Genomic DNA, 27,087 nt, shown 5'->3' with positions numbered 1-27,087 from the left:
CCTTTTTTTGCATTCATTCAGGCAGAAGACAGTTACAGACAGCCTCTGATCTGATGGCTGTCTGCTTTCTACCAAAGTAAAAACATCAATAAGATGTTCCCCTCCGTGGAATACGGGATTATTTCTGACAGTATTTTTAGACGACCCAAAGAGCAAGCACTTCTTTCTTCGTCGTTTGCGTCTTTTTACTTATGTGTAACCTAATAACCTAAATGTGACTTACTGCACAGTGCTCCAACGAGATAATTTGCGGCACATTTCAGGGGGCGAACACACGTCTTACTTTAGTATCACATAAACCTCGTTGCTGTGTTGAAATTAGACGGTGGATCTAGAAAATCATCGCAATTCCTTGAGGAAAAAGGGGGTGATGACACATGATCCTCTCCTCACAGAACCCACGGACACACTCTCCAGGCAGGATGAGTAACGCCTTGATGTGATATACCACCATCGGTGTCACGGCCTCTCCGAGTGAAGCCCGCTGACACCATGTCAAGCCTCCTCACTGTCCGCATAGACAGAGTCCTCACACGGGGGGGGGGGGAAACACTCAGACCTCAGAGACGCACACTTGCTGCACTTCAGTCACACACTGAGCCTGACGCTTAGGAGGAAACGCTCAGGAAGCTAATGGAATAAAAGGCAGCGCGAACAAGCCAATGGTTCAGCGAGGAGTTCATCCTTATGCAACTGAGAGTGAATCTGAGGACGTTTTGATTGAAGTAATTGAGGGCTGTATGGCGGTTGTCTTTATGTGAACATCTTGGATCCCACTTTCGTTAAATGCTGTCTCACGTCGTATGTGTTTAATTATTTTGTCAAGGAATTTCACTTTGAGTTGCTAAGACACGTCGCCGTGCAAACAAACCATAATAGCCATAATCATTTTTACATTTTTGTGTTCATTATTGTGTATTTTTAATTCATTGCATCGTGTTGCATGAGTTTATGATTCATATGTGTTACTTTGCAGAGTTAGCGTTCTTCTTATATTTTCTTCTTCTGCTATTCTGACAGACAAGATGGCTGTCCTACTTTATTCATGTCAAACTGAACCAAGTGCTCGGCGATATGAAACCATTTATCATCATCAGGAATACTTTTACACAATATCCACAAATATCACAATATGCCTAACAAAAAAGGCAAGGGCTGGTAGACATCTCTCTGTGTGAGGGCATATTGCAAAATACCAGTTTTCCTTTCTCTTCGACCTTTCAAACCTGATATTTTGACAATTTTAAGGGCATTAGACTAGAAAACAATTCATCACGATAAGTCGATATCATAATTTCATGATGATACAATCACACTTAAGAGGATGATTATTTGATGGAACTATTGCCTAGCCCTACCGCACTACAGTAACAGTAGAGATGGGTCTGAGCAGTAGTGATACACAATAGAGTCAACACAATGAGGAATGTGGTATTCCAATTTCCCTGGAACGATTGCCCAGGGCAATTGTTTGTGTGTGTGTTGTTATGTTGGCCTCCATAAAAAATTTCTTAGGAAACGTCAATGACTCATTGCGCAGGTAGTAAAACCTGTGTGTGTGTGTGTGTGTGTGTGTGTGTGTGTGTGTGTGTGTGTGTGTGTGTGTGCATACTGTATGTCAGTCAAGAGTTGTTTAGGTACCGGGACTTTTCATTGAACTTAACACATAAGCACCCTTTGATGTAAGAGATGTGTGTGTGTGTGTCTGTATAGTTCTTTGCATGTAGTGTCTGTTATGCATTGAGTGCACCTGAGGACACCGGCAGATGCAACAACTGACACCCAAATTGGTTGGTATACTATCCCTAATGGTGACAGGGGCACCCAAATGGTTGGTCCCCTAGTACTATGGTGACAGGCCCTATGCAGGGACACCCAAATGGTTGGTCCCCTAGTACTATGGTTACAGGCCCTATGCAGGGACACCCAAATGGTTGGTCCCCTATTGCTATGGTGACAGGCCCTATGCAGGGACACCCAAATGGTTGGTCCCCTAGTGCTATGGTGACAGGCCCTATGCAGGCACACCTGCAGCTGGTTGGCGGTTTGCATGCTTGCGGGGCCATTTCTGAACAGGAAACATATGGCGTTCAGTTTGTCACCACGCCTACTGAAAATATGCATTGGGAACCAATCGATTGAAGGGTTTAGACAATGCGGGTTTGCAACACTTGCAACACTTTCAAATGTCCTCCACGATCTCTGCATTGAGCGACAGCTCTCCTGCAGCACTAAGTGGTTTGGAGCTGGATGCAAATATGGCATGTAATGTGAAGTCAGTTGTTGAACTACTCTATGCTATCGTATTTCTCGACCCCATTTCATCCCTCCCACTTGACAGCCCCGTCATTCGTACCCTATTCCACAAGGAAGGGACTTTACGTGATATTCCTTAACCATGGAGTCACTTGGCTTGGGATTGTTTTGTTTACAGGGACATGATAGACAACGACCTATAGACACATATAAATAATTCTTGATCATATTTACATCCTACGTCCTGGCAGTTAAAAAATAGTATTAAGTGTAGCATTTTATCCTAGCTATCTTGTTGTATACGGCCAATTGTAAGTGCTTGGCACTTGTTACATGTTCTAACACTGTCCTGCTGTTGTTTTACTAATCAACAAACGCAACGGTTGCCGGGTGTGGAGACACATTTCTCTATTCAACCTGTCATTTTTCAATCATTGTACAATAACACAACCTTACAACCAACACATTCTAAGGTTCAGATAAATGTCTTTTATTTGGTGGTTAGTTTAATCAGTGCATTTAATGAGACATGTGCAATGGCATATAAAGTCTATTAGCGATAACAAACTAACTTAAGAATTATTTTTATATATAAGTCTTATCGTCATTGCATTGAACACTGAGGATTAAGCACGGCCTTATGTATTATGTAATGTGTCTGTCTGTATGTATATCTATGTTATATGTTTAATGTTTATTGTAATGTTGGAACCTGTACCAAGGAGCTGTACTGAAAACAAATTCCACCAGCCTGGCTGTGTGGTCATTAAAAGAATCAATCAATCAATCAATCAATCAATCAATCAATGTTTCCCTCATATCGTGCAGCCCTCATTTGTATACAATACCTGTAAAAACAGCATCATTATCCTTGCAGAGTCGCTAATATTGCACAAACAAACAGACAAAGACAGCGATGGTAAAAGGCTTCCTAGGTGATGGTTTCTTTATGGAAATTAGCTTGAAAACGTACCCTATTATGCAAATCTCTCTGTCTCTCGGTATGTAAGTATTTGTTGAGCTGCAGGGATATGCAGCTCTGCATTTCATGACAACGCACACTGAACAAACATACTTACCAGAAGCCACAACATCCCACACATTCCCCACCCCGCCCCCATCTCACCACCCACGGCAATACCTGGGCGAGAACACAGAATAAACGATTGATTGATGAACTAAATGATTCAACTCCAGAAGGTGGAATAGCTGGGTGTTAACTGTAAAGGGGTCTGATACCTGTAAAGGATCTGGTTGTGTGTTTACATGACATGTTAACAGTCTTTTTACAGCTGTTATGGAGTCTGCATGGTGGACTTTATGATGTTTAACCAGTGGTGTTCCGGGAGTGCGGTTTGGTACTGATGGTTTAGCCGGCTGCATCAGAGAACCACAGCCGAGGTATTTCGAAGCACGCCACTGCTCTCCGTGTTCAAGGCGAACATAATTCACCTCCCAGACATCACTCTATCTCTGCAGACAAATGTTTTGTGTCGGTGTGTAAACTTGTGCTTTTATGTGTGTAACTTTTGCAGTTGTGTGTGTGTGTGTGTGTGTGTGTGTTTCTGTGTGTTTCTGTGTGTGATTGATCTAACTGTGTCACAGTTGTTCTTGAGTTACGTTAACCTGTTCGTCTACAGCTGGTTACCTAGCAACAGGGACACAGAGCCGGCTGGATGGTAGTTACTGATCCCAGTCCTCTATCGCTTGCCCTCTCTCTCTCTCTCTCTCGTGCTCTCCCTCTCAGTCTATCTCAGTCTCTCTTTCTCACTCCCTCATAGTCTATCTCTATCTTAGTCTGTCTCTCTCTTTGAGTCTCTCCCTCCCTCTCTCGGTCTATTTCTGTCTTAGTCTCTCTCTCTCACTCTCTCTTAGTCTATCTCTGTCCTAGTCTCGCTGCCTTTCTCTCTCTCAATCCCTCTCTCTTATTTTCTCTCTCTCCAGTCTCTTACATTGCTTGCTTTATTTCCATAATCCTTCCTTGCTTCTCTGTTCTCGTCTGCTTGAATGTTCTTATCTATCTTATCTTCTTCTCTCTTTATATTTATCTCTCTCTCTTCCTCTTCATTTCCACCACTCGTCACTACTCTCTTCTGCATTTTTGCTCCATTGCACATCTATCACCCCTGAATTTACATTTTTGTGTGTGTGTGTGTGTGTGTGTGTGTATGTGTGTGGTGTGTGTGTGTGTGTGTGTGTGTGTGTTTGTATGGGTTGGGGGGTTATTACTACTGGCAACAGCATCCTTTCAAAATGTTATTGCACGTGTGTGTCCACAAGTCTGTTTGGGTGCAGTTGTAGGGTTAATGTGTGGTAACAATTGTTTTGTGTCGCGTGAACCTTCTTCAGTAATTGTCAGTCAAACGGCAACGATGAAATCCATGAAAAGTCTGAATATTGCGGAATAATATAGTGATCCGATTCAGCGAGCATGAATCACAGTCCAACCGTGTTGGGATTCTTTTGCAGAAACAGAGTTGAGGTTGAAAACAGCCATGCGCATGAGGCAGTACTCCTTTATATTAGAGAATAGCCAACTGTTCCCCTTCAAATTAACTGGTTGTTCCTCTTTCAATGTGTCTGTTTTTGCCTTTCGTCTGAGCTCTATGATGGATCAGCATTTGTTTTGTTTCTTGCAGTTTGGTTTCTATAACAAAACCAGGCGGATGATACTCTCTACCAACAGTTTCGGTTTCTTTTTATAAAATTGAAACGAATGCAATTAAATACAAAGGTTATCGATGAAAATCTTTGTCATTTGCTTAAAATGTACTCCAGTTGGAAGATAGATGTACTCTAGTTGGAAGATAAATGTACTCCAGGGATACCTGAACTTTTCTGGATGAAAATGAGTCTTGTTAGACGTGGCACAGTCAGGAGGTGAAGACAACCATCAAGGAACACTCTTTATACAGGCCCAGTACGAGGACTAGGCCTGTATAAAGCAATTGCTTTTTCCACATCACAAAAGCACTGTTGTTTTTTAAATTACAATATATTTTATATCGTTACATGTATATAACATTATATATATATATATTATTATGGTGGAATTTTTTATTTTATTTGTATTCATTTATTTCATTCAAAGTAAGAAACTCAATCATGCTCAAAGTTGTTGTTGCTCCCTTATCATTGTCCACGACAAGGAATAGTGTGAGTTTCAATCAGATTTTATGTCCAATCAACAGCGTGACATGAGTTGGCATTGGTCGGTTCGACTGACAAAGTCCTGCGTGAGCACTAACTGAAGCAAATGAAAAGTAGCAACTTCATCCCTGATTAATCTACCAAACTGTGTGAAAGCGGCCTCATTTGTACACACAATTCTATTAAAATGCTTACAGGGATGTGAAAGATCATTGAAGGCACAGCGAGGCCTACTGCTGAATCCTCTCAAACGGCGCTTACCTCATTCAATTATTCCTGAAAACATACTGCATCATCTCACCTCTGCTCCTGTTCTCTCCTGTTCTCTCCTGTTCTCTCCTATTCTGACCCTCCCTCTCTCCATCTCCCACTCTCTCTCTTTCTCTCTCTCTCTCTCTCTCTCTCTCTCTCTCTCTCTCTCTCTCTCTCTCTCACTCTCTCTCTCTCCATCTTCCACTCCTACTCTCTCTCTCTCTCCTTCTCTCACCCTCTCTCCATATCCCACTCCTACTCGCTCTCTCTCCCTCTCTCCCCAATCTCTCTCTCTCTCACACTCTCTCCCACTCTCTCTCTCTCGCTCTCTCTCACTCTAAACAAGTAGATTAGAGAGGGCGAGATGAGTCCAAGATGACGATTATACTCTTCACTAAAATCACCCAAACACATGTACACACATACATGCGTGCACACACACATACATACATGCATGCATGCACACACACGTACACGCAGGCACACACACAAGCACACACACATACACGCAGGCACACACACGCACGCACGCACGCACGCACGCACGCACACACGCACGCACGCACGCACACACACACACACACACACACACACACACACACACACACACACACACACACACACACAAACATGCTGGCACCTGACTTTTTTTGCCGTCTAGCCGAGGACAGCAGCATTTGTTCTGCGGGGGAGCACAGTGGGATGGGTAGAGAGACAGAGAGACAGAGAGAGAGAGACAAAGAGAGAGAGGGCAAGAGAGAGTGAGAGCGAGAGAGAGAGAAAGGGGAGAGAGAGAAAGAGCAGAGGGAGAGAGACAGACAGAGAGAGAGTGAGAGAGAGAGATAGAGCGAGAGAGAGGGAGTGACAGGGAGAGAACGGCAGGGAGAGTGAGGGAGAAAAATAATGGAAAATTTAAGATTGAAGTGTGCTTAAATAGTTTGATGTCGATGTTCGACACACACACACACACACACACACACACCCACACACACACACAAAATCAACAATGGTGCTTTCTCCGGCCTGACAGGATATAACACGACCAAGACATTGCCAGTACCACTATAGGTGTCCTTCTCTATAGTGTTGATTATTTATATTAAATATGACTTTAAATGAGTCACAGGAGGTCTGCTTAACATAGAGGCTGCCAGAGCCACCCATGAGTCTGGTGATTCCATGGCTCATTATAGCCGTGCGTGTGCGGGTCAGTCCATAATATCCACTCGCCATGCCTGTGATGCCTGGGCGTTTGGGACTGGAAGTGATGGCCGCAGTGTGTGGGTGGGCGGCGGTGGGCGCGGACCGACACGGGCTCCGCTGGCTCCTTGTTTGCGTCAGAGCGAGTTGCTCAGCGTATACAACACAGGCCCTCTGCATACAAATGAGCACGGCTGTTTCTTTTAAATCAGAAAATGTTGAAACGTTGGAACGCAATTAAATCACTATCTATCTATCTGTATATATATATATATATATATATATATATATATTTACAATCTATATTTAAATATATTGATGTATAGTGAGCCACATTTGACATTTGTGTATAATATGAAAGATGGAACCTAACAGATATGAGCTGCCTCGCTTTGGAAGTTAACGTTTCCAAATCTGAAATATATTACAATTCGATTAAATAAAGAAAGATGAGACATGAGTGAATATAGCCCTGTATAATAAATTATAAAGGTTATGCTATAAGTGTCAGAGAAGCTTCATCCTCTATCGGAAGCACATCATGTAGCCAGTGAAACAAGGTTATGCTTCAATATAGGGCTAACCCTAACCCTTTTAATCCAAGGGTAAAATTGAGATGAATGATCATTACATATAATGTCTACCTGTTTGGATGCAATAAGTAAGGGATAATCACCTCAAGGCAGGGCAATAAACAGTAATAAACAGGTTACCGGGTAAGCCGTCCACGAGCCGGGCATATCAAACTGTTTATTGCCCTGCCTTGAGGTGATTATCCCGTTTATTCTACTTCTTGCTTGCCAACATAATAAAACAATTCAAATACTTTGATAATTATGCTTTTTCTCATTCGTATTGCATGCTTATTAAATGTATACTCTGTTTGAGTTCATCTCCCTCAAAAAGTAGTCCCCTTTAGAACTACGGTGAATAACGTTAGCTATTGCGAAACTATGTATCAACTGACCCTCCGATGGATTTCCGACACATTTTAGAAACTTTTTTAAACAAGGTTTATTTTTACAATGGACCTCATGTTTGAAATTTCTGTGATAGAAAAAAAATACAAGCAGCGTATTGATCAACTATTTGATGACGCTGTGCTCAGTCAGCAGCAAGTAAAACCGACAAGTCAGTGGGCAACCTGCCGGGTTAATGCCCTCCTCCCAGCCAACAGACATCAGAATCAAGCATTCTTAAACAAAGTAGAATAAGAGGTGTTGATAAATGGTTATAGTCTATTAAGTAGGCATTCGTCTGCCATTTCCTACAACATTGTACATTGACCATTGTGACTATGACAAAGATACCAGATTGGGACTCATTCACAGGCTAGACCCAGAAAAAAGATGGGCTTACAAATGGGGTTATTCAAATGGGGTTATTCAAATGGGTTTTTGCAATCTGCAACCTCACCTCTCTATGTAAATTCTACACATTGGATCTTTAACCATGTTATAACTAGCCGGGTCTAATTGTTACATGCGTATTTCTATCAGTAGCCGATGGCGTTGGTCATATCTCTCATATCTGTTGTTGTTCTTCTTGTCGTATTCTTGTTCTTCTCGCTCTTGGGACTGTAGACTGGCCCGCACGGCTCACAGGAAGTGAGTGAACAGAGTTTTGCGTTGCGATAGACCAGGTGAACCCTTACAGTTCATGGCCCTCTCTCTGCCTCACATCTTTGTGGACTCGAAGGCACTTTAACGGGGGTGGAACTCCACCAAAACCACCGTCCCCGGGTCGTCCACGTGGAAACACCTTTCGGACCACCATCGCCTACGTCCGCCGTACTTTGGTGCGTTGTACATTGTGCGCTGCTAAGAGGCTGCAGCTTATAACTCGCTGTGGGGGTGCATATTTAACACCGGCTCCATCGGCTTGTTAGAATGAAGTACCTTTTTAAATGCAGGGGTGAGCGGGAGGGCAGCCGATGGATGGATGGAAATGGGATGAGAAAGTCAGCAGAGTTCCACAGGGTGTTCTGAGTCATTCTGACCCCTCCCTCTGCTGCCCCAGCGGCATGCTGGGTATTTATACTTAGGCGTAGGTTGATCGGCCCACCCCTTATGTAAACCCTCGCACACGCACACGTGCACAGGGAAACGCACGCACACACACGCTTACGCACATGCACACACACGCTTACGCACACACACACACGCACACACGCGCACGCACACACGCACACACACACACGCACACACACACACACGCAAGCGCGTGCGCACACACACACACACACACACACAGTCAAGTGAAGAGCTGAACAGTTGAAATGAAATGATTAACTCTAGTTCACACTCTCTCACTGTTACTCTCACATATTATTTTTATGTGCTTCATGTGGTTGTCCTACACATATATACAGTTTGTGTGTTTGTGTGTGTGTGTGTGCTTGTGTGTGTGTGTGTCTGTTGGGCCACAGTAGGTGTTGGAGGTGGTGGAAGTGGGTTGAGGTCAAGAAAAGTCTGGACTCTGTGGGCCTTCATTTCAGAGCTGTGTTCGGTGTTTGCTTCGTTTTTGGTTTCTTTTTCTTGGGTTTCTTGCACGAAGAAGGAGGGAGGCGCCCATTAGCCCAGTCAGTGAGTCAAGCATCCAGGCAGGCATCCAGTCAGGCAGCCAATCAGGCAGCCAGTCAATCAGACACCCTGTTATCTAGTCAGTCAGGCATTCAATCATGAAGATAATCACGCAGTCAGTCAGGTAGTCAATCAGCAAATTAATATTGATGCTACCAACACCTGCCAAAATGACATGAGTAATAAATGATCAAAACCTGATTGATGAATAATGAATAGGCAATAGTGTTTGACTGTGGGAATGTTTTGTGTTTCACAAATGTCCCAAATGTTTCTTCTGTCCCGAACTTTACCCTAGCCATTCAATTATGACATACCTCACACAACAGATGTTCTTAACTATTTTGTCTACATATGTTTGCATTCCTTGTGTGTTTGCTTGTGTGTGTGTGTGTGTGTGTGTGTGTGTGTGTGTGTGTGTGTGTGGGGGCGCGCTTGTGAGTGTGTCTGAATGTGTTGGTATCGAACCAGGCCACTGAATCTGAAAAACTGGAAACTGAAAAACTGGGACATCATCTTTTTCGTTTCTTTATTTCTATTTCATTTATGAGATCAATATGGAGCCTCTATAGACTAATATAAGATACCTTTCTTAAGGTAACACATATATGAAATCAATACGTAGTCCTTGATCTCCACAGAGATGGAGGGCTCCATATTGATTTCATGAATGTAATACCTTAAGAAAGGTATATTCTAGTAGTCTATAATATAGTGTGTTCAATAGGCGCCTATTGACAGGAGCGGACATCATATTGTGAAAAGTGAATTTGTCAGTAGAGGCAACTGCTGTGGGAAAGCTTGATAAGGAAACTGATGAAGCGTTTGAAACCATGGCAGCATTTATTAAGTTCTCTGTCATAGTTCCCAGAACTCTTCATCAAGCTGTAGAAAATCTATGAATTAATGTGAACAGGTTTTATTGAGTTCTAGTTAATAGTCTATTTATACTGGACACACGTAGGGGCTATCCCTACTATGAAGGTTAGCTCAATCAATATGAAATATCAAATCTGTTCTGTGCGAACAACCTTGTAGGTTAATTAGTATTGAAATAAAATAATCCTATTTTTTAATCATATATTTATATTATTCAATTGCATTTCTCTCTCTCCCTCTCTCTCTCTCTCTCCCTCTCTCTCTCTCTCCCTCTCCCTCTCTCTCCCTCTCCCTCTCCCTCTCTCTCTCTCTCTCTCCTCTCTCTCTCTCTCTCTCTCTCTCTCTCTCTCTCTCTCTCTCTCTCTCCATCCCTTGATCTATCCATACACCCTTCCATAGAATGCCAATGTCAGAGGGTGACATGTCACTGTAATCGAGTGAAGCACAGGGTATATCATATTGATTTGCAGTGCCATTACATAATGACATAATAACATGTGACAGAAATAAGCTTTGTGTGTGTGTGTGTGTGTGTGTGTGTGTGTGTGTGTGTGTGTGTGTGTGTGTGTGTTCCTGTGTATGTTCGTGTGTGTGTGGGTGTGGGGTCTGTCACAATCCTTTTAACGTCACATTTTAAAACAGCCTTTATGTTATTTCTTTCTTCAGGAAACACCAATGCTATTGCCCAGACATGCCCAGAAAATTGTTGCATGATTTATAGCAAAATCACTTCTAGAAAAAAAAATAGAAACGTCTATCAAATCTCAGTGGAAGCGAATAGATTGTAAAAGATTGTATTATTCCTGTTTTTGATTGTACACTGAAGTTATGCCAGGTGCATATGTTTCCCAGTTAAAAATACCCTAAAGCTATAATTTCACAAGAATATGTCTATTTCATGGAGAGGTTTGTTCGGATTCCCGTCCCTATGTTGAAGTTCGTTCTGAACATGGGAAGGGAGAGTAAAGGACTAGTGAGTAGGGGTTGGACAAAATATCGATATGGCAATATATCAACGCCCTTCTTACGAGAATCAATACACTTGCTTCAAATATAAAAATATATAAATACGCTGTATCGCGATAGTACCGGTATCGTGGGCCATGTATCGCGTATCGTAAAGTACTCTGTGATTCCCACCCCTAATAGTGAGAAGACAGCAGAAGTGACTCCTCTGTGCTCCTGCATAATATAAAGTATATTATTTAATTTAATTTGTCTTTACTCTTAGTACCATGTTTGGACAGAACAGCTGCCACATGACATATCGCTAGCCTTGTTGTGGGTTTGTGTGACATCTGTGTGTGTGAGCGTTCGCCGGAGTGCATAAGTCTGTGTTTCTGGCACATAGTTTGCATGTCTGTTTGTGTGTACGTATTTGTAGCTCAGTCGGGGAATAAATAAATGGTAGAAAGGAAGCTGGAGAGAGCAAGAGAGAGACCATTTTCATATTATGTAAAAATGATTCGGATTGTGGGATTGGTATATCTGTGTTTGTGCGTGCCTACGTACGGGTATGTATGTGTGTCGATGAGAAGCGTGGCCCTGAGAAAGTGGCCCTGAGAAATGCTCGTGATGTGAGTCCAAGCTGACCTGGCAGAAGAGACGCTCATTATACAACAGAGGAGTGTGTGCGCGTCCTTATGGGGTCACCTCGTGAGCATACAGGTCCTCGCTAGTGGGATACAAGTAGTGGAACAGCACTGATTTCCCCAAATCAATTTCACACCGATTCTGCATTTGAGTAGAATCCGATTCAGATTAAATTTCAATCAAATGTTCAGTTACAAACTCACTGCTTAGATATGACAGAGATTTACTGATGAAATCTGTGAACTGTACCGGGAATATCCCAACTCGGTGTAGGTTGTTTCGCAGAAAGTTGAAAGTGAAAAAGGAACAACAGGTGCCCAAAGCGATCAATGAAATTACTTTATTCAAGGACACATTAATGAATACTCTGAGTCTGTATCTTCAACAAAGTGACCTTCTCAAGTTCTCAAACTACGGAATCCTGTATGTAATTTGATCAATTGTGTTTACATACTTCAGCAGATCTTCACACATCCGCAGAACTAATATGTAAGTGATGGCATGCAGTGAGCTGGTCATCGTTGCAAAATCAACCTCTTTGGGTGATTCAAGACCCTCACCCTGAAAGGGGTTATTTTGCAACTTTTAGATTGACATTATCCTGCTTATTACATGACTGCTTACTAAAGCAATGAATAATTTTACCAAAAATATAACAATTGTATTAATTAAAAAATAATTGCATTGATACTGTTCTATTCTATGGTTGAAACTCTTGTCTATATATCAACATAAACTCTATAGCCTTCTCAAGTTCTTAGCCTACGACTGCATTCCCATTGCTGGTGAAGTGAGACAAGGTAAACTGGACTTCTTTGGGAATATTGATGTTCCCGTGTCTGCCTCGTTCATCGCTGTGTTTCCTTCTAGCCCGGCTTGGCAGTTGATGCACTTGGAAACAAAAGGGTCTTCCCCAGAGTTTATCATCTAAACTGAATAACAGACCGCCGCCAGAGACTCTTTTACCAAACCGTAGCATGGAACAGACCAGTGTTGTTAGGCAGAAGCTATACAAGCATTTTTAAATCAAATTATAGTCAAAATTAGCTAGTCAAATTATTGATTTATTAAGTAAGTAGCCTTGTAATAAGGGGGATAATGAAGAGTGAGCTGGATATTAATACAAAATAAGCCCCTTCAGGGTTGATTAAATAATGAGGGTACACATTATACATTATCATATTTTATCCCTTACATACTATAATCCCATGTAGGCCTTTGAACTCTGTAACAACCTGGTTCATACACGTGGTCCTGTGTTACATTGTCATTCCCTATCTTCCCCACAGACTTTCCTGTCTGGTCCATAAACACTTTGTTTTTTCTAATGATAAAAAAATCCCTGCATCTGAAGAATCTGTATCAGATTCAGCCCAGTGGCACTTCTCTGAAGATGGACTGTTTGTTCTGTGAGCAGTGTTGGCTTCTTTCTGGTACAAAGTGTCCGGCCAACTCTCCTTGTATGTAGGGATAAACGATCGGCAAGGACTATCTGCCAAAATAGAGACACAAATCATTCCGCGCAAATCATCTAGCGGCAGGGTGGGGTACTACTGTACAGTGGTTGGTGGACTAGACGGCCATAACAAACTTCACGTTTGTTTTTTGGACCAAAGTGTGAGCAAGAATCACTCTGATATTAGTTTTGTGTAACCTAGCTTTTAGGGGGGCATGATGAAAAAGTGTGGGAGCTCAACAATGGGAACTTATTTTGAGATAAAGGAAGCAACGTCAATTATTTAATCCTTACAATTTAAACAAATGGATTGCGTTGTTATCACAGAAAGCAGGCGAGCAGGTTGTTGGGGTAATACTGGAAGTGGAGATGTGCTCAGTCCTAATGGACATTACTCAGTCAGGATTTAAGGTAGGTTGATCAACTCAGTCCAGTTCTCAGATCATCATTGATGATCTCTTCAACATCGATGAAGAGGGATGGATGCAATTGCAATTGAGTTTCCATTGCTACGCCCCGGTAAACTCATACAGGCAAACGAAGATGTATTGCACACATCCAGAGACACCATCCCTACTCCACAAGGATGACCTTTCATCAGATTTTCCATCACAGTAACTTTCCCTTCGCAACACTCGCTCAGAAATAAAAACGATTGAATAGGTTTCAATTAATGATCTGACTGAGCTCCCTTTCCTGAAACATGCATCTATTCTGCCTAGTATCACAGCTGCAGATACCGCTCCCAAGCTGTTCTAACTATTCCTGTCTCCGTGGCAAGTGCTGAGAGGTATTTTTCAAACTGAAAGTCCTCCAAAACTATCAAAGAATCACTATATCCCAGCACAGTCTCCTGACCAGCGACACTCAGCATTGAAAGCCAGCATGCTTGCCAGATGGGTTTAAATAACATTGTCAAGGAACTTGCACCAAGGAATGCAAGAAGGAAAGTATATTTTGGTAAAACACACACTTGATTAAATTATGGGGAATCAAATTAACTCAGGGTAAGCTGTTGGTGTAGCCTGAGGCCAAGTTGTTTGTTATCTGTTTTATGTGCTCAATTATGTATATGTATATATATAATTATTTATTATGTATATGGACAGTCCACTAGAATTGTGTGTAAGGTCTCCTAAATTGTCCTAGGTTGAGTGGCTAGGGGCTGTTACGGCCCGTTGCCATGTCAACAACGTTTTTTGGCTTTCCAGTACAGCCCTGTATGTTGGTTAGTGCATGGTTTGTGTGATGAGCTTTGTTCCAAGTTAACCTTGTAATCTGACCGACCTTGCGATAGGCCTATGCATTGCATGTTCATCATTTCTTCTTCAAGTCCCGTTATTTTTAGGTGCAGCGTTTGCTTCCTTTATCTCGAAGTTGAAGTCCTGCCTTCTTCCTTTACTGTGCCTGCTTCCAGGAGTTGCCCCTTGAGGAAAAATATGCTTTTTTATTGAATCAAATTTAATTGAAAGTGGAATAATTGCGCACGATTTTCTTCACAACCATCCCTCTCTGGACCCTCTCCGGAGCCTCCTCCTCTCCTCCTGTTATATATATGCAACGTAGAACAGTGCCTGCAACTAAATCTCACCCGCTTCCCAACATCTGTGTGTGTGTGTGTGTGTGTGTGTGTGTGTGTGTCTGTGTGTGTGTGTGTGAGTGTGGGTCAGTGTGTGTGTATGTGTGTGTGTGTGTGTGTGTGTCGGCTTGTGAAATGTATTTTTAAAAATCATTTTGAATAACGTCGCCACAGCCGCACCACCGTTGTGATAGCCCCCCCCCCCCCCCCTCCCTCCCTGTGGGGGGGGGGCAAAGGATTTTACAGTACGCTGTGAGTAGGAAATGATTGATTCTGGCTGCAGCGATGCTAGATGAGCAGTTGCCTCCGAGCAATATGTGTTCTCTTTCTCTCTCTTTCTCTCTCTCTCCTCCCTCTCTCCCTCTTTCTCTCTCCCGGTTGGTCTCTATACCCCCACCTTCACTCGCAATATTCAAGCAGTGATATCATTGGAACGAGTGGGTGGTGTGTGTGAGTGTGTGTGTGAGTGTGTGTGTGTGTGTGTGTTGTATCATGGCAGTGTGGGGGTTGGTGCGTGCAAAGACATTTGCAAAGGATATTGCGTGGGAGTGAAGTACCATTGAAGTTCCTCTGTGGTGTATGTGTGTGTGTGTGTGAGTGTGTGTGTGTGTGTGTGTGTGCGTGTGTGTGTGTGCGTGTCATACCTGAAAGGACTTATGATCAGAGAGGTTAAACATTACTCACACAACAGAACAGGAATTAAATTGTTCTTTTTATAACAAGCGACTTTAAACAGAATATCTGTGCTAGCCATCTGTGTTCTTTTCCAATAGAACAATTAAAATCATGGTGTTAGCCTCAATGCTTTATAAAATCCTATTAATTGAATTGAATCATTGAACACAATACAAATGTTGTAGTCAATGTGTAACGCGATTGTGTTATGTATTCCCTATCTTCGCCATTCCTAGCAAAATATGCTGTATTATTTATGAGGTAGAAATTCTTTATGTAGAAGACAATAGCATAGGCTTATGAATAATTTATATGCATATATATTATATATATAGCTGTTATATTTCTTACATTATAGATGCAAATAATTAAAGCAGATTCGGATTCAGATTGCCAATTGCTTGCCAATAGCTCAATTCAAATGTATACGATCATATAAACAAGTTCCTCTAGGTTAAAGGGATCGAGGGACCATACACAATTCACAATTGCAGAATTAGTATAGATTAAGTATCACACTAGTTTTCATTTGTGGTCTTTGTGGTCATTCTGTCAGGTAAATTTTTAAGCTGCTGTACGTATTGAAACACTGATCATGGTTGACAGCAGCAAAGGGCAGAAGAGAGCAATATTTAGAAACTGAACAAGTTGAAAAACAACCCAAGAAAACATGCATTCAAACATACATAAAAATAAGAATAGACTGTGTTGAAACTAGGGGTGTAACCATATGTGTATTCGAACCGAAATATTTCGATACGGGTCTAACGGTTCGATGCACGTTTCATTTCGGTACCTACAGAGAAAAAAATAAATAAAATAAATATTATTATTATAATTTTTTTGAATTATGTTTTTATTGATTATCACACACTCTGTTAGTGTCTTGTCTTGTCCTGATGTTTTGGACCACAATGAAAATAAGTCCTGGACTTTATTGTGTTTTTATCCTCAATTGTATTTATATTGATGTCTTTTCATGTGTGTAAGGCATTTGTTTGATACAATTTAATAAATCAAATCAAAATCAAATTGTTTAATAAAATAATAAAAACTGCTGTACCGAAAAACATACCGAACCGTGACTTAAAAACTGAGGTACGTATCGGGGTGTACATATCGTTACACCCCTAGTTGAAACTGAAAATCACCCACACCGACGCACGGTAAACCGTGTGAGGCACAAATGTAACAATGGTGTCCCTCACTGGTGTAGTCTGAGCGGTTGAAGACCTTTGAAGCTGAGTCCTGCGCAACGTGCTACACACAGCAGGCTATAGGTCATGCTACTGCTAATGACCTAGCGCCAAATAGTATTGGTAGCATGGTGTGCCATGAGCACGCTGTGTGGTGCGTAACGTTTGTGGGAATGGCTCGTAGGGGGATGCTTCCTTTTGTAAAAAAGGAAGCATTGCAGAAAGAACGTTCTTTACGCATAGATTCGCACCCGCACTCGCACACACACAACATCACACCAGGAGTACAATACAATACAATATTCTAGTAAATTTTCTTTACAAAAGGAAGCATTGCAGAAAGAATCCTGTGTTTCTATTGTGTAACGTACTGTTCTTTACGCATAGATTCACACCCACACTCACACACACGCATCACACCAGGAGAACAATACAATATTCTAGTAAAATAGAAAAGACAATACTAATGTACTATAAAGCCTGGGCTACAAGTGTGCTCTTAAAGTCAGCGACATTAGAAGAGTTACATTACATTTTTTCATACCGCAGTTCATCAGGTTTTATCTAACGGATGGACGGAGCGATTCGGTGCGGGTGACTTTTTTTGTCAGCGCGACGCCAGGTGGGTTTTTAAAACGCCACGCTGAGGCCAGAATTCAAAGCACTCCACGGAGAGAGAGAGAGAGAGGGCGGCTGGTGGCCTCCACTTGGCCCGAGCCTCCCTGCGTTCTGCCGCGCTGTGTAGGGCCCTCCGAGCCTCTGCTCGCCGCCCACCCACTGCCTGACGCCGGCAACGGTTCGGATCAGCGTGTTCCTGTCTTTAACCCCGAGGTTACCGCGCCATGTGATGGTGTGTCGTAACCAGTGATCCTGTCCGACCAGGCTGTACGTACCGTACCTTCTGAAGTGCTCCCAGACTGACTACAGCGCGGTCCGCAGCTTACTGGCTGACGACGACGGACTCGGGTTGGCGCTCTTACTGACACGCGGAACACAGGGCTGTGTTTCCGTTGCACCAGTTACACACTGCAGATATGAGGATGTCATCAACATGTCTGCGTGCCTGTGTGTGTGGGCATGGGTTTGTGTGTGTGTGTGTGTGTGTGTGCGTGCAGGCATATGTGTGTGTGTGTGTGTGATTGTGTGTGTGCATGTGTGTGTGTGTGTGTGTGTGTGTGTGTGTGTGTGTGTGTGTGTGTGTGTGTGCGTCTGTGCATGCAGGCATATGTGTGTGTGTGTGTGTGTTTGTGTGTGAGCAGGAATATGTGTTTGTGTGTGTGTGTGTGTGTGTGTGCTGGTGTATTTTTAGCCTCCTCTGTTCCTCTGTGGCTGTCAGCAGAGTTGACAGTGATTGGCGGAGGGATAGGACACTGGGCGCGATGCACGCTGCTTTCACATGTTTCTCCACAAATCGTTAGCAACCTGTGCCTGTGTTTCCGCCACACACACACCCACACACAGACACACTGGCCCACACAATTCAATTGTTCAATTGTCACAGACAATGCCTCACAATTTGCATATAGTGAAATGTCGATTTGTGTGTCTATGGCTGTTCTGTATGTACGTGTGCGTGTGTGAGTATGTGAGGAGGGGGGGGGGGGTACCAGGGGTAACTTTGTATATTAAAGATGACTACTTTAAGTCACTCAATGAGTTTGTTCCAATACACACCCAAAGATCATTGAAATTAACCCACTCTCCCTCTCTCTCCCGCTCTCTCTCTCTCTCTCTCTCTCTCTCTCTCTCTCTTTCTCTCTCACTTCTCTATTTCTCTCTCCAGTGTGTTGTTTTGTGGTCCACAAGCGCTGCCATGAGTTTGTCACCTTTTCCTGTCCCGGTGCTGATAAGGGCCCTGCATCAGACGTGAGTATTATTGTGTGGGTTTGTGTGTGTATCTGTGGGTTTTTGTGTCTGTGTGTCAAGTTCAGGTCCATGTTGTTGTACATTTAACAACATAATATCAGTTTACAAGTATACTACTTCATGTATTACTTTTGTGTGTGTGTGTGTGTGTGTGTGTGTGTGTGTGTGTGTGTGTGTGTGTATGTGTATGTGTGTATGTATGTGTGTGGGAAGGGGGGTTCTGTATTGGCATTAAAGAGTAACAACATGCATGGATTATTTGATATCTTATTTCGCTGCCATGGAAAGGTTTGAAATCTGACCTTTGTAGGCTGTGATGTAAGCATGGATGGAAAAATCCCAGATGTACCATCACGATCACACCACACCACACCACCACCAGCAAACCAACACCACACCACCACACCACCACACCACCACACCAGTACACCAACACACCAGTACACCAGTACACCACACCACCACACCAGCACACTATGACACCAGCAGACCACCAGCACAAAAGCACACCACCACACCAGTACACCGGCACACCAGTACACCACTCCACCACACCACCAGTACACCACCAGCAAACCACCACCACACTATCACACCACCCTATCATTGATGGTTTTGTTGTGGGTGCAGGACCTGTTTCGTGAGCATGTTCATCCACGTGTGTTTTTGTTTCTGTCAAACAGAAATGCTGTCTTTGTTGTTTTAGCCTGTTGGCCTTATTATAACCCCAGCTCATCAACTGAAGTGCAGTTTCCTCAGCCACCTAGCCTGGAAAGCAGGCCATTCTGCAAGCTCATGCTTTATTTGCCCTGGCTTATGCGTCTGGCCCTCCTCCAGCTCAAACAAATTTACAGCAGACCTGGCCTCACCCCTGTTTATTTATCTGAGTGAGGTAACCACTAAGATGGCGGCTGCGGATGTGTCACACGTTCCATCGTTCTGATTGGTCCGCGGCCGTTGATTACACCCCCTTGGAAATCATAATTGGTGGTGGTTAGTGAGGTCCCCCTTCACTGTAAAGCGCTTTGAGTGTCTAGAAAAGCGCTATATAAATTCAAATAATAATTATTATTATTATAATGAATGATGAGGTTCCAGACTAATACGCATTAGAGAATTGGACTTCCGCTGTCAGGCTCACGTTCAGGAACAGGTACCTCGAAAAACGTTTTCTACACTGCTTCGACTCTCATTCCATGAATAGTTTAAGATTTCACACCTAGAATGAGCACAGGTCATACTGCTGCAAAACCTGGAGGCGAGTACAAAAGAGCATGTTCCAACTAGTAGGACATTTCTAACCATACATGCATTTTCCACCACTATCTTCAGGAACTGGAGTCAACAACAACATGTGATCCTCTGCATTGCCTTCAGTAAATATTAATTAATTAATTTTTAATTTTTACCAATTAATATTATACACATATATATTGATTTCTCACGTTCCTACGTATGCAAACTTATTTAAAACTTTTCAAATGAGTTGGTGGACGGTCAGGAGTATCCACCCAATTACCACACACACACACACACACACACACACACACACACAAAGACATCAGTGGATGAGGTGTTACAGTATAACCAGCGGTATCACCGAGACTAATTATAGGTGTGAAATTTTAAACTGTTCATGGAAGGAGAGGAGGTAAAAAAATGTCATACTTTTTCGTATTATTAGTTGGATAGAAAGCTTTTTTATTATGTTTTATGAGTTTCATATGTTTTAATGTAATATTCAATGTTTCAATGTAATTATAAGTTTGAAACCTCGAGTTAACTCTATCTTGGGACCACAGTGGTGGAACGAGCTCCCTGCTGATGTCAGGACCGCAGAGTTGCTCACTAGCTTCCGCAAACGACTCAAAACCCACCTGTTCAGAGTTCACCTAGACTCTACATAGCCATTCAGTCCCTTATTTGTCTGTTGCACTATTGTTTGTTGTACGTCCTGGCACTTGATGAACGCACTTAATACAGGTTGTATTCATTCATTGTACTTAACTGTGTAGCATGTACTTAATTGTGTTGTGCATGCATGTTGTGTAGCATGTACTTAGTTGTGTAGCATCTGCAGTAGCTAGCTATCACTGCTGTATACAAGGAATGGGGTTAGCTTGGCGATTGTTAGTACTTAGTTAGTTCTATGAACATCTTTACTGTACCGACGGCGATATATTGTTTCACTTCTTATGACAATGTACTTATTGTAAGTCGCTTTGGATAAAAGCGTCTGCTAAATGCCCTAAATGTAAATGTAAATGTTATCGTAAAAGATCTACAAACGTTTATTCGCTTCATAGATTTGCGCTTGGGAATCTATCCATTTTTTTTTTTTTTGTTGAGTCATTGTAAAAAGTGTTTTATAAAAAGATGTCACAGGTACCTGTGCTTTTTGGTATCCGTGTTTCTGAGTGCATGGGCGGCTGTGGGACCTGCACTCACTTGGGCCCTGTGCCACTTTCCCCAGCGCCCTGGATTTATACCAGGAACCTCAGTGGGTACACATCTATGATTGATACAAAAACATGTCACCATCATCACACACCTGCATCGCACATGGGGGCGGGGGGCAGTGGATGTATGACCTATTAGGTCCAAGGGGAAATATGCCCCCACAAAACCAGGTCAATGGGCACAAATGTGCTCACAACCACGATCAGTCAGTTCGATGAGTCTCGGTACAATAACGTCACAATCATTCGCTGCTCACAGCTTTTATATATTATTCTATCAGTGTTATTCCCTAAAGATTGACCATGAGCCCTATATAGCTCACACAGCGGCAAGCCCTGCACCCATTGTTTGAGGCTCGATAAACCAAATCATCCCTGATTGGTGCCTTTCATTAGCGACAACCTCCAACAGCAGTTGTCAGGGGTAACCATATTCAGTAGCCATATCCCCCTTTACAAGGCTCTCTTGAAGAAACACTTTAACCTCTCAGACCCGCACAGACCCAGCTTGCCTTGTCTCTCTCCCTCTCCATCTCCTTCTCCCTCTCTTCGTCTCTCTCTCTCTCTTCCTCACACTCTCTCTCTCTCCCCCGGTGTTACTGAAGGACCCCACTGCACTACCATGCTATTGTCCATGAACTCCTCATTTTAAAACACGCATCATGTGTCATCAGGACCCCACTGCACTACCATGCTATTGTCCATGAACTCCTCATTTTAAAACACGCATCATGTGTCATCATTTCCCCCCCCCACCCCGACAAATCTTTCTGCCTCTCCTTCTTTTTCCCAGCTCCCACTTGATAATACATACAGAGAGCCAGCTCTTCACCATTATGCCTCTCTCACTCTCTCTCTCTCTTGTTCTCTTTCTCTTACTCTCACTCTTTCTCACCCTCCCTCTCTCTCTCTCACTCTCCCTCTCCCTCTCTCTTTCTCTTCTCTTTCTCTTTCTCTTTAATACTATACCTCATCTATTTAAATGCCGCCCCCTCCTACCAGCCTGCCTTCCTTGGGGACAATGGGGCTTCTGAGTTCCTTAAGTCCGTGCACAGCCGCCACCGAACGTGTACTCCCCCCCCCCTCTCAGTGACGTCTTATGTAATGGGTTCACAGCCTCGCCAATCTCGGCCCCCCCTGGCGCGTTGGGAAGTGACACGTTGCCCTCCCCGTCCCCAGACTAATGACACAGTTAGACTGTCAGGAAACACCTAGCGACAGCCAGAGAGACACAGAGACTCCTACAGACACCCAGTGAGACCAAGAGAGACACAGGGAGACACGTAGAGACACCCAGAGAGACACAGAGACACCCAGAGAGACACAGAGACACCCAGAGAGACACAGAGACACCCAGAGAGACACAGAGACACCCAGAGAGACACAGAGACACCCAGAGAGACACAGACACCCAGAGAGACACAGAGACACCCAAAGACAGAGAGAGACACAGAGATACACAACAAAGACACAAAAGAGACACAGAGACTCCTAGAGACACCCAGAGAGACACAGAGACACCCAGTGAGACACAGAGACACCCATAGAGACACAAGAGAGACGCAGGGAGAAACAGAGACATCCAGAGAGATACAAGAGACACCCAGTGAGACCAAGAGAGACACAGGGAGACACAGAGACACCCATAGAGACACAAGAGAGACACAGAGACACACCCAGAGACTCCCAGAAAGACCCAGAGAGACACAAGAGAAACACAGAGAGACAGAGATTCACAGAGAGACACAGAAAGACACACAGAGAGACACAGAGACGTCCAGATAGACCCAGAGAGACAGAGACTCCCAGAGAGAACTGGCTACACCTAGAGACCCCTTCTTCTTCTTCTTCTTCTTCTTCTTCTTCTTCTTCTTCTTCTTCTTCTTCTTCTTCTCCTCCTTGAGACATTGACGGCAGTCGGCAACCGCAATGTTGCATTATGCATGAGTAACTAAAAATCATAAAGTGTGATGAAACACAACATGTGGGACACCACATGCCAAAACCATCATATCTATCTTAATACCCAAACTAACCCTCAACCGTACCTTAGACTTTACCATCTGTAACCTAATACATACATTTGACAATCTCTATCATAATGCAAATACTTTACCATTTTAAACCTAAACCTAATTTTTAAAGACCTAAACGTAACCAACTCTAACCTAATCGATGTAAGCAATATATTTAGGTAGACCTTTACCTCAAGGTCATTTGTAAAATAAAATGCAATGTCAAAACAACCTAAACATTATTGAACGTAGAGGGACTTGAGCTCAGGTTTTCCAACAGCAAAATCACAGTCACCTACCAGTGCGCCACGGAATTTGTTAAAGTCACTCTTGTCATATCTAAACTAGCTTGTAGCTTCAAACATCCTGGCCATATCGTTAGTCAGTCAGTGCAAAAACATGATCAACAAAATCGCATTCCTTATAACTGGTATGTTCAGCCGGCGCCTCTCACTTTGTTTACCAGAGTCGTACTACCCCCCCCCGCCTGTGGTGCCACACAGCTGCACAGCCCGTGAGAGCCGACACAACTGTCACTTTGTTTTTTTTTTGGTGTGAAAGTCTCCCTCCCACTGACTGTGAGGGGCCCAATTTACACTTTGCAATTTAAAAAAAACACCTTTTTAACATTAGCTTGGGTTTAGCTCGGGTTTGACCGGTTACACCTTAACCAATGAAATGAGTTTCACGGGAGTGGCCGGGGCGAAACCTTCCATCGCCATTCTAGGAAACAAAAGCGTTGCGTCCTGTAATCCTATCACTTACGTGTTCCTTGTGAAAAATGAGTTGCATACTTTATTTGCCTACAAAGTTCGTATAAATTATATACTGTGTCTTACAATGATGTTGCTGTGTTTTTACGTTTTGGTCTTGAAAGGTTTTAGTTTCAATTACTGTACTGTAAAAATGAAGGTACAATGACCTTATGGTCAGGTCACTCAACAACAATGATGGATTAGGATGAGGTGATTGATATATATAGACAAACATTATCTATACTCTCTCTCTCGCTCTCTCTCTCTCGCTCCGTCATCCTTGCATGTTTAAAAGAAGAAGTCAATTATAGATCTAGGTTAATAGAATGGCCGCCCGCCCCCCTCTAAGGAGTTGTCCGGAGAGGATTTGAATGCAGCCTACATTTCGATCCTACAAGTTGCCACACTACTGGTTGTGCGTGCTCCCATGTTTGTGTGTGTTTGTGTGTGTGTGTTACCGGTACTACTTGCTGAAGACAAGCCTATTGTTTGACTTGTTGTTGGCTAAACAGAAATGGGACGATGTGTTCAGAACGACAAAGAGCGACAGGAAATGGATCTGTTTGGTTGCTGTCAGATGAATACAGCGGTTGTGCTTGTGAACACAAAGGCAGAGGGAAAGGCAGATAAAACGTTCAAAGTCAGTTTTAATGGCGGTCTTCTCCCCATTTGTCCTTCTCTTCGTCTTGTTTCGTTCTTTCTATCCTTATCCCTCCCATGCACGTCCTTTGTGTCTTCTTTCCTTAGCCCAATCTCGTTCATTCTTTGTCACCCTGGGTGTCTTCTCTGCTCGAATCTTGTCTTCCAAACCTTGTATATATTAATGTCTTCCATACCTTCTAAATCTTTATTTTCCATACCTTCTATATCTTTATTTCTTCCATACCTTCTATATCTTAATGTCTTCCAAACCTTTTATATGTTTATCTTCCACACCTTCTATATCTTTATGTCTTCCATACCTTCTATATCTTTCTCTTCCATGTCTTATTTATCTTTATCTTCCATACTTTCTATATCTTAACGTCTTTCATTTGCTGTAGCACTATCTTTCTCTCTCTCTCTCTCTCTCTCTCTCTCTCTCTCTCTCTCTCTCTCTCTCTCTCTCTCTCTCTCTCTGTGTTATGGATCATCCTGTTAAGCCCAGGGAGCTGTCGGATTGTGATTGGCTGTTGTCTTGTCCCATAACCACCGCAACACAAAAACCCACCCACCAAATCTGATTAGATATCCCCCCCCGCTCCCAACACACACACACCCTTTATCTTCCACCACCACAGCCCCCCCCCATTCAACACACCCACACAACATCAACACATTCACACACAACACATTCACTCACACACACACACACACACACACACACACACACACACACACACACACACACACACTCATGTTTGTGCGCGCATACACCCAGACAAACACATACACTTGCACACATGCACAAAAAAACATACACACACGCACGCACACACACACACACACACACACACACGCACGCTCATGTTTGTGCGCGCATACACACAGACAAACGCATACACTTGCACACATGCACAAAAACACATACACACATACACACACGCACACAAACACACACACAGATGCTGCAAATGCACTGCCACACTAAAACATCAAAGTGGGGAAAAATAGAACAATCAGTGAAGGAGCACATTTGTGCATGCAAACACACACAACCTATCACACACTATCACACACAGACACACACACAGACACACTATCAGACACACACACACACACACACACACACACACACACACACACACACAGGAGGGCAGATCATGGTTATGCATTGTTATGCTTTTCTTGATGTCTCCGACTCTGTGGTTACATTGATGCCCCATTCTGTTGGCACGGTTCCTCGGATGTAGCCTTCACACTTCACGCTGACCTCCCCTTTTTTTTTTTTTACCAAGCGGCGTTTCCACGGTAACCCCTTTTTAAAATAAACCCACTGACTGGCTGTGGCCATGGCGGTGTTTGTATGTTCCAGCCCGAGCTGTGTGCTGTGTGCTGTGTGTGTTCTGTGTGCTGTGTGTGCTTTGTCTCATGACTGGAGCCTCAAATGTGTTTTCTAAATGTTATCTGCTGCTGCAACCCCGCGAACAGAGACGGCACAAGCCCCAGGGTCCAGGGGGCTCCTAGTGTGTGTGTGTGTGTGTGTGTGCATGCTAGTGTGTGTACATATCTGTGTGAATGTGAGTGTGAGTGTGTCTTTGTGTGTCTGATTTTAACATACGTGCATTTGTGTGTGTGTGTGTGTGTGTGTGTGTGTGAGTGTGCGTGTGTGTGTGCAATATCTGTGTGCATGTGAGTGTGTGTATGTGCATATGTGTGTGTGAATGTGAGTGTGGGTGTGTCTGTGTATATGACTGTGACTCTGACTGTGTGACCGAGCATATGTGTGTGAATGTGAGTGTGTGTCAAAACCGTTTATGCAACTATGCAACAGGTCAACCGGCCAACTGAGCCATGATTGTAGGACATACACACACACACACACACACACACACACACACACACACACACACACGAGCTGCAGCTGTGTGTGTGTGTGTGTGAAAGAGGAACTTGTAACACAACCCTAAAACACACACGCATCAAAGTGTTATTTAATTGTTTGTCAAGCGTTTAGCTGGATGATGTTCGAACCAGCCAGGGGATTTGGTCAGAGTGGCTAATGGACAGCAAAGTGGAAGTTGGGAGACAGCAGAGGAAGGACATTGGTTTTGGATTCATTGGATTTGTAAAGTTTTACGAACAGAACAGCCACTTAATTGTGTGCGTACGTGCGTCTGTGTGTGTGTGCGGGCGTGTGTGTGTGTGTGGTTGTGGTGTGTGTGTGTATCTGTGTAGACTCCGGTGAACTCTACCTATCCACCTATCGGTATTGTTGCATGTCAATGGACCTTAACTAAATGTTACGCAAGGCTGACTCCATATGGAGCCCCCCCTCTTTTTCTCCCTCTTTATTTATCTGTCGCAGTCTCTATTTCATAAGTAAACAAGCACACACACACACACAATCAACAATTTTCTAAACAAAAAGTCTATGGTGTCTCGGTTCAGAGTAACAGGAATACTGGTATGTGTTTGTGCATGTGTGATGGATAGAGGGATGGGTGGAAAGATGGATGGATGGGTGAATAGATG

General features: G+C 43.2%; 1 protein-coding gene across 2 annotated transcripts in view; it reads left to right on the top strand.

Annotated features, from left to right (window-relative positions):
* LOC311340695 (protein kinase C beta type) overlaps positions 1-27,087 on the top strand; it is a 98,618-nt gene that overhangs the window by 10,662 nt on the left and 60,869 nt on the right. For both annotated transcript variants that reach the window (XM_084465572.1, XM_084465571.1), the window contains exon 3: positions 18,602-18,684. In XM_084465572.1, the coding sequence (XP_084321698.1) occupies positions 18,602-18,684 (83 nt within the window). The remainder of the gene's footprint in view (positions 1-18,601; positions 18,685-27,087) is intronic.

This window comes from Micromesistius poutassou, assembly GCF_964030765.1.
Source record: "Micromesistius poutassou genome assembly, chromosome: 1".
Classification (NCBI taxonomy): Eukaryota; Metazoa; Chordata; class Actinopteri; order Gadiformes; family Gadidae; genus Micromesistius; species Micromesistius poutassou.
This window is presented reverse-complemented; position numbering and strand designations above follow the sequence as displayed.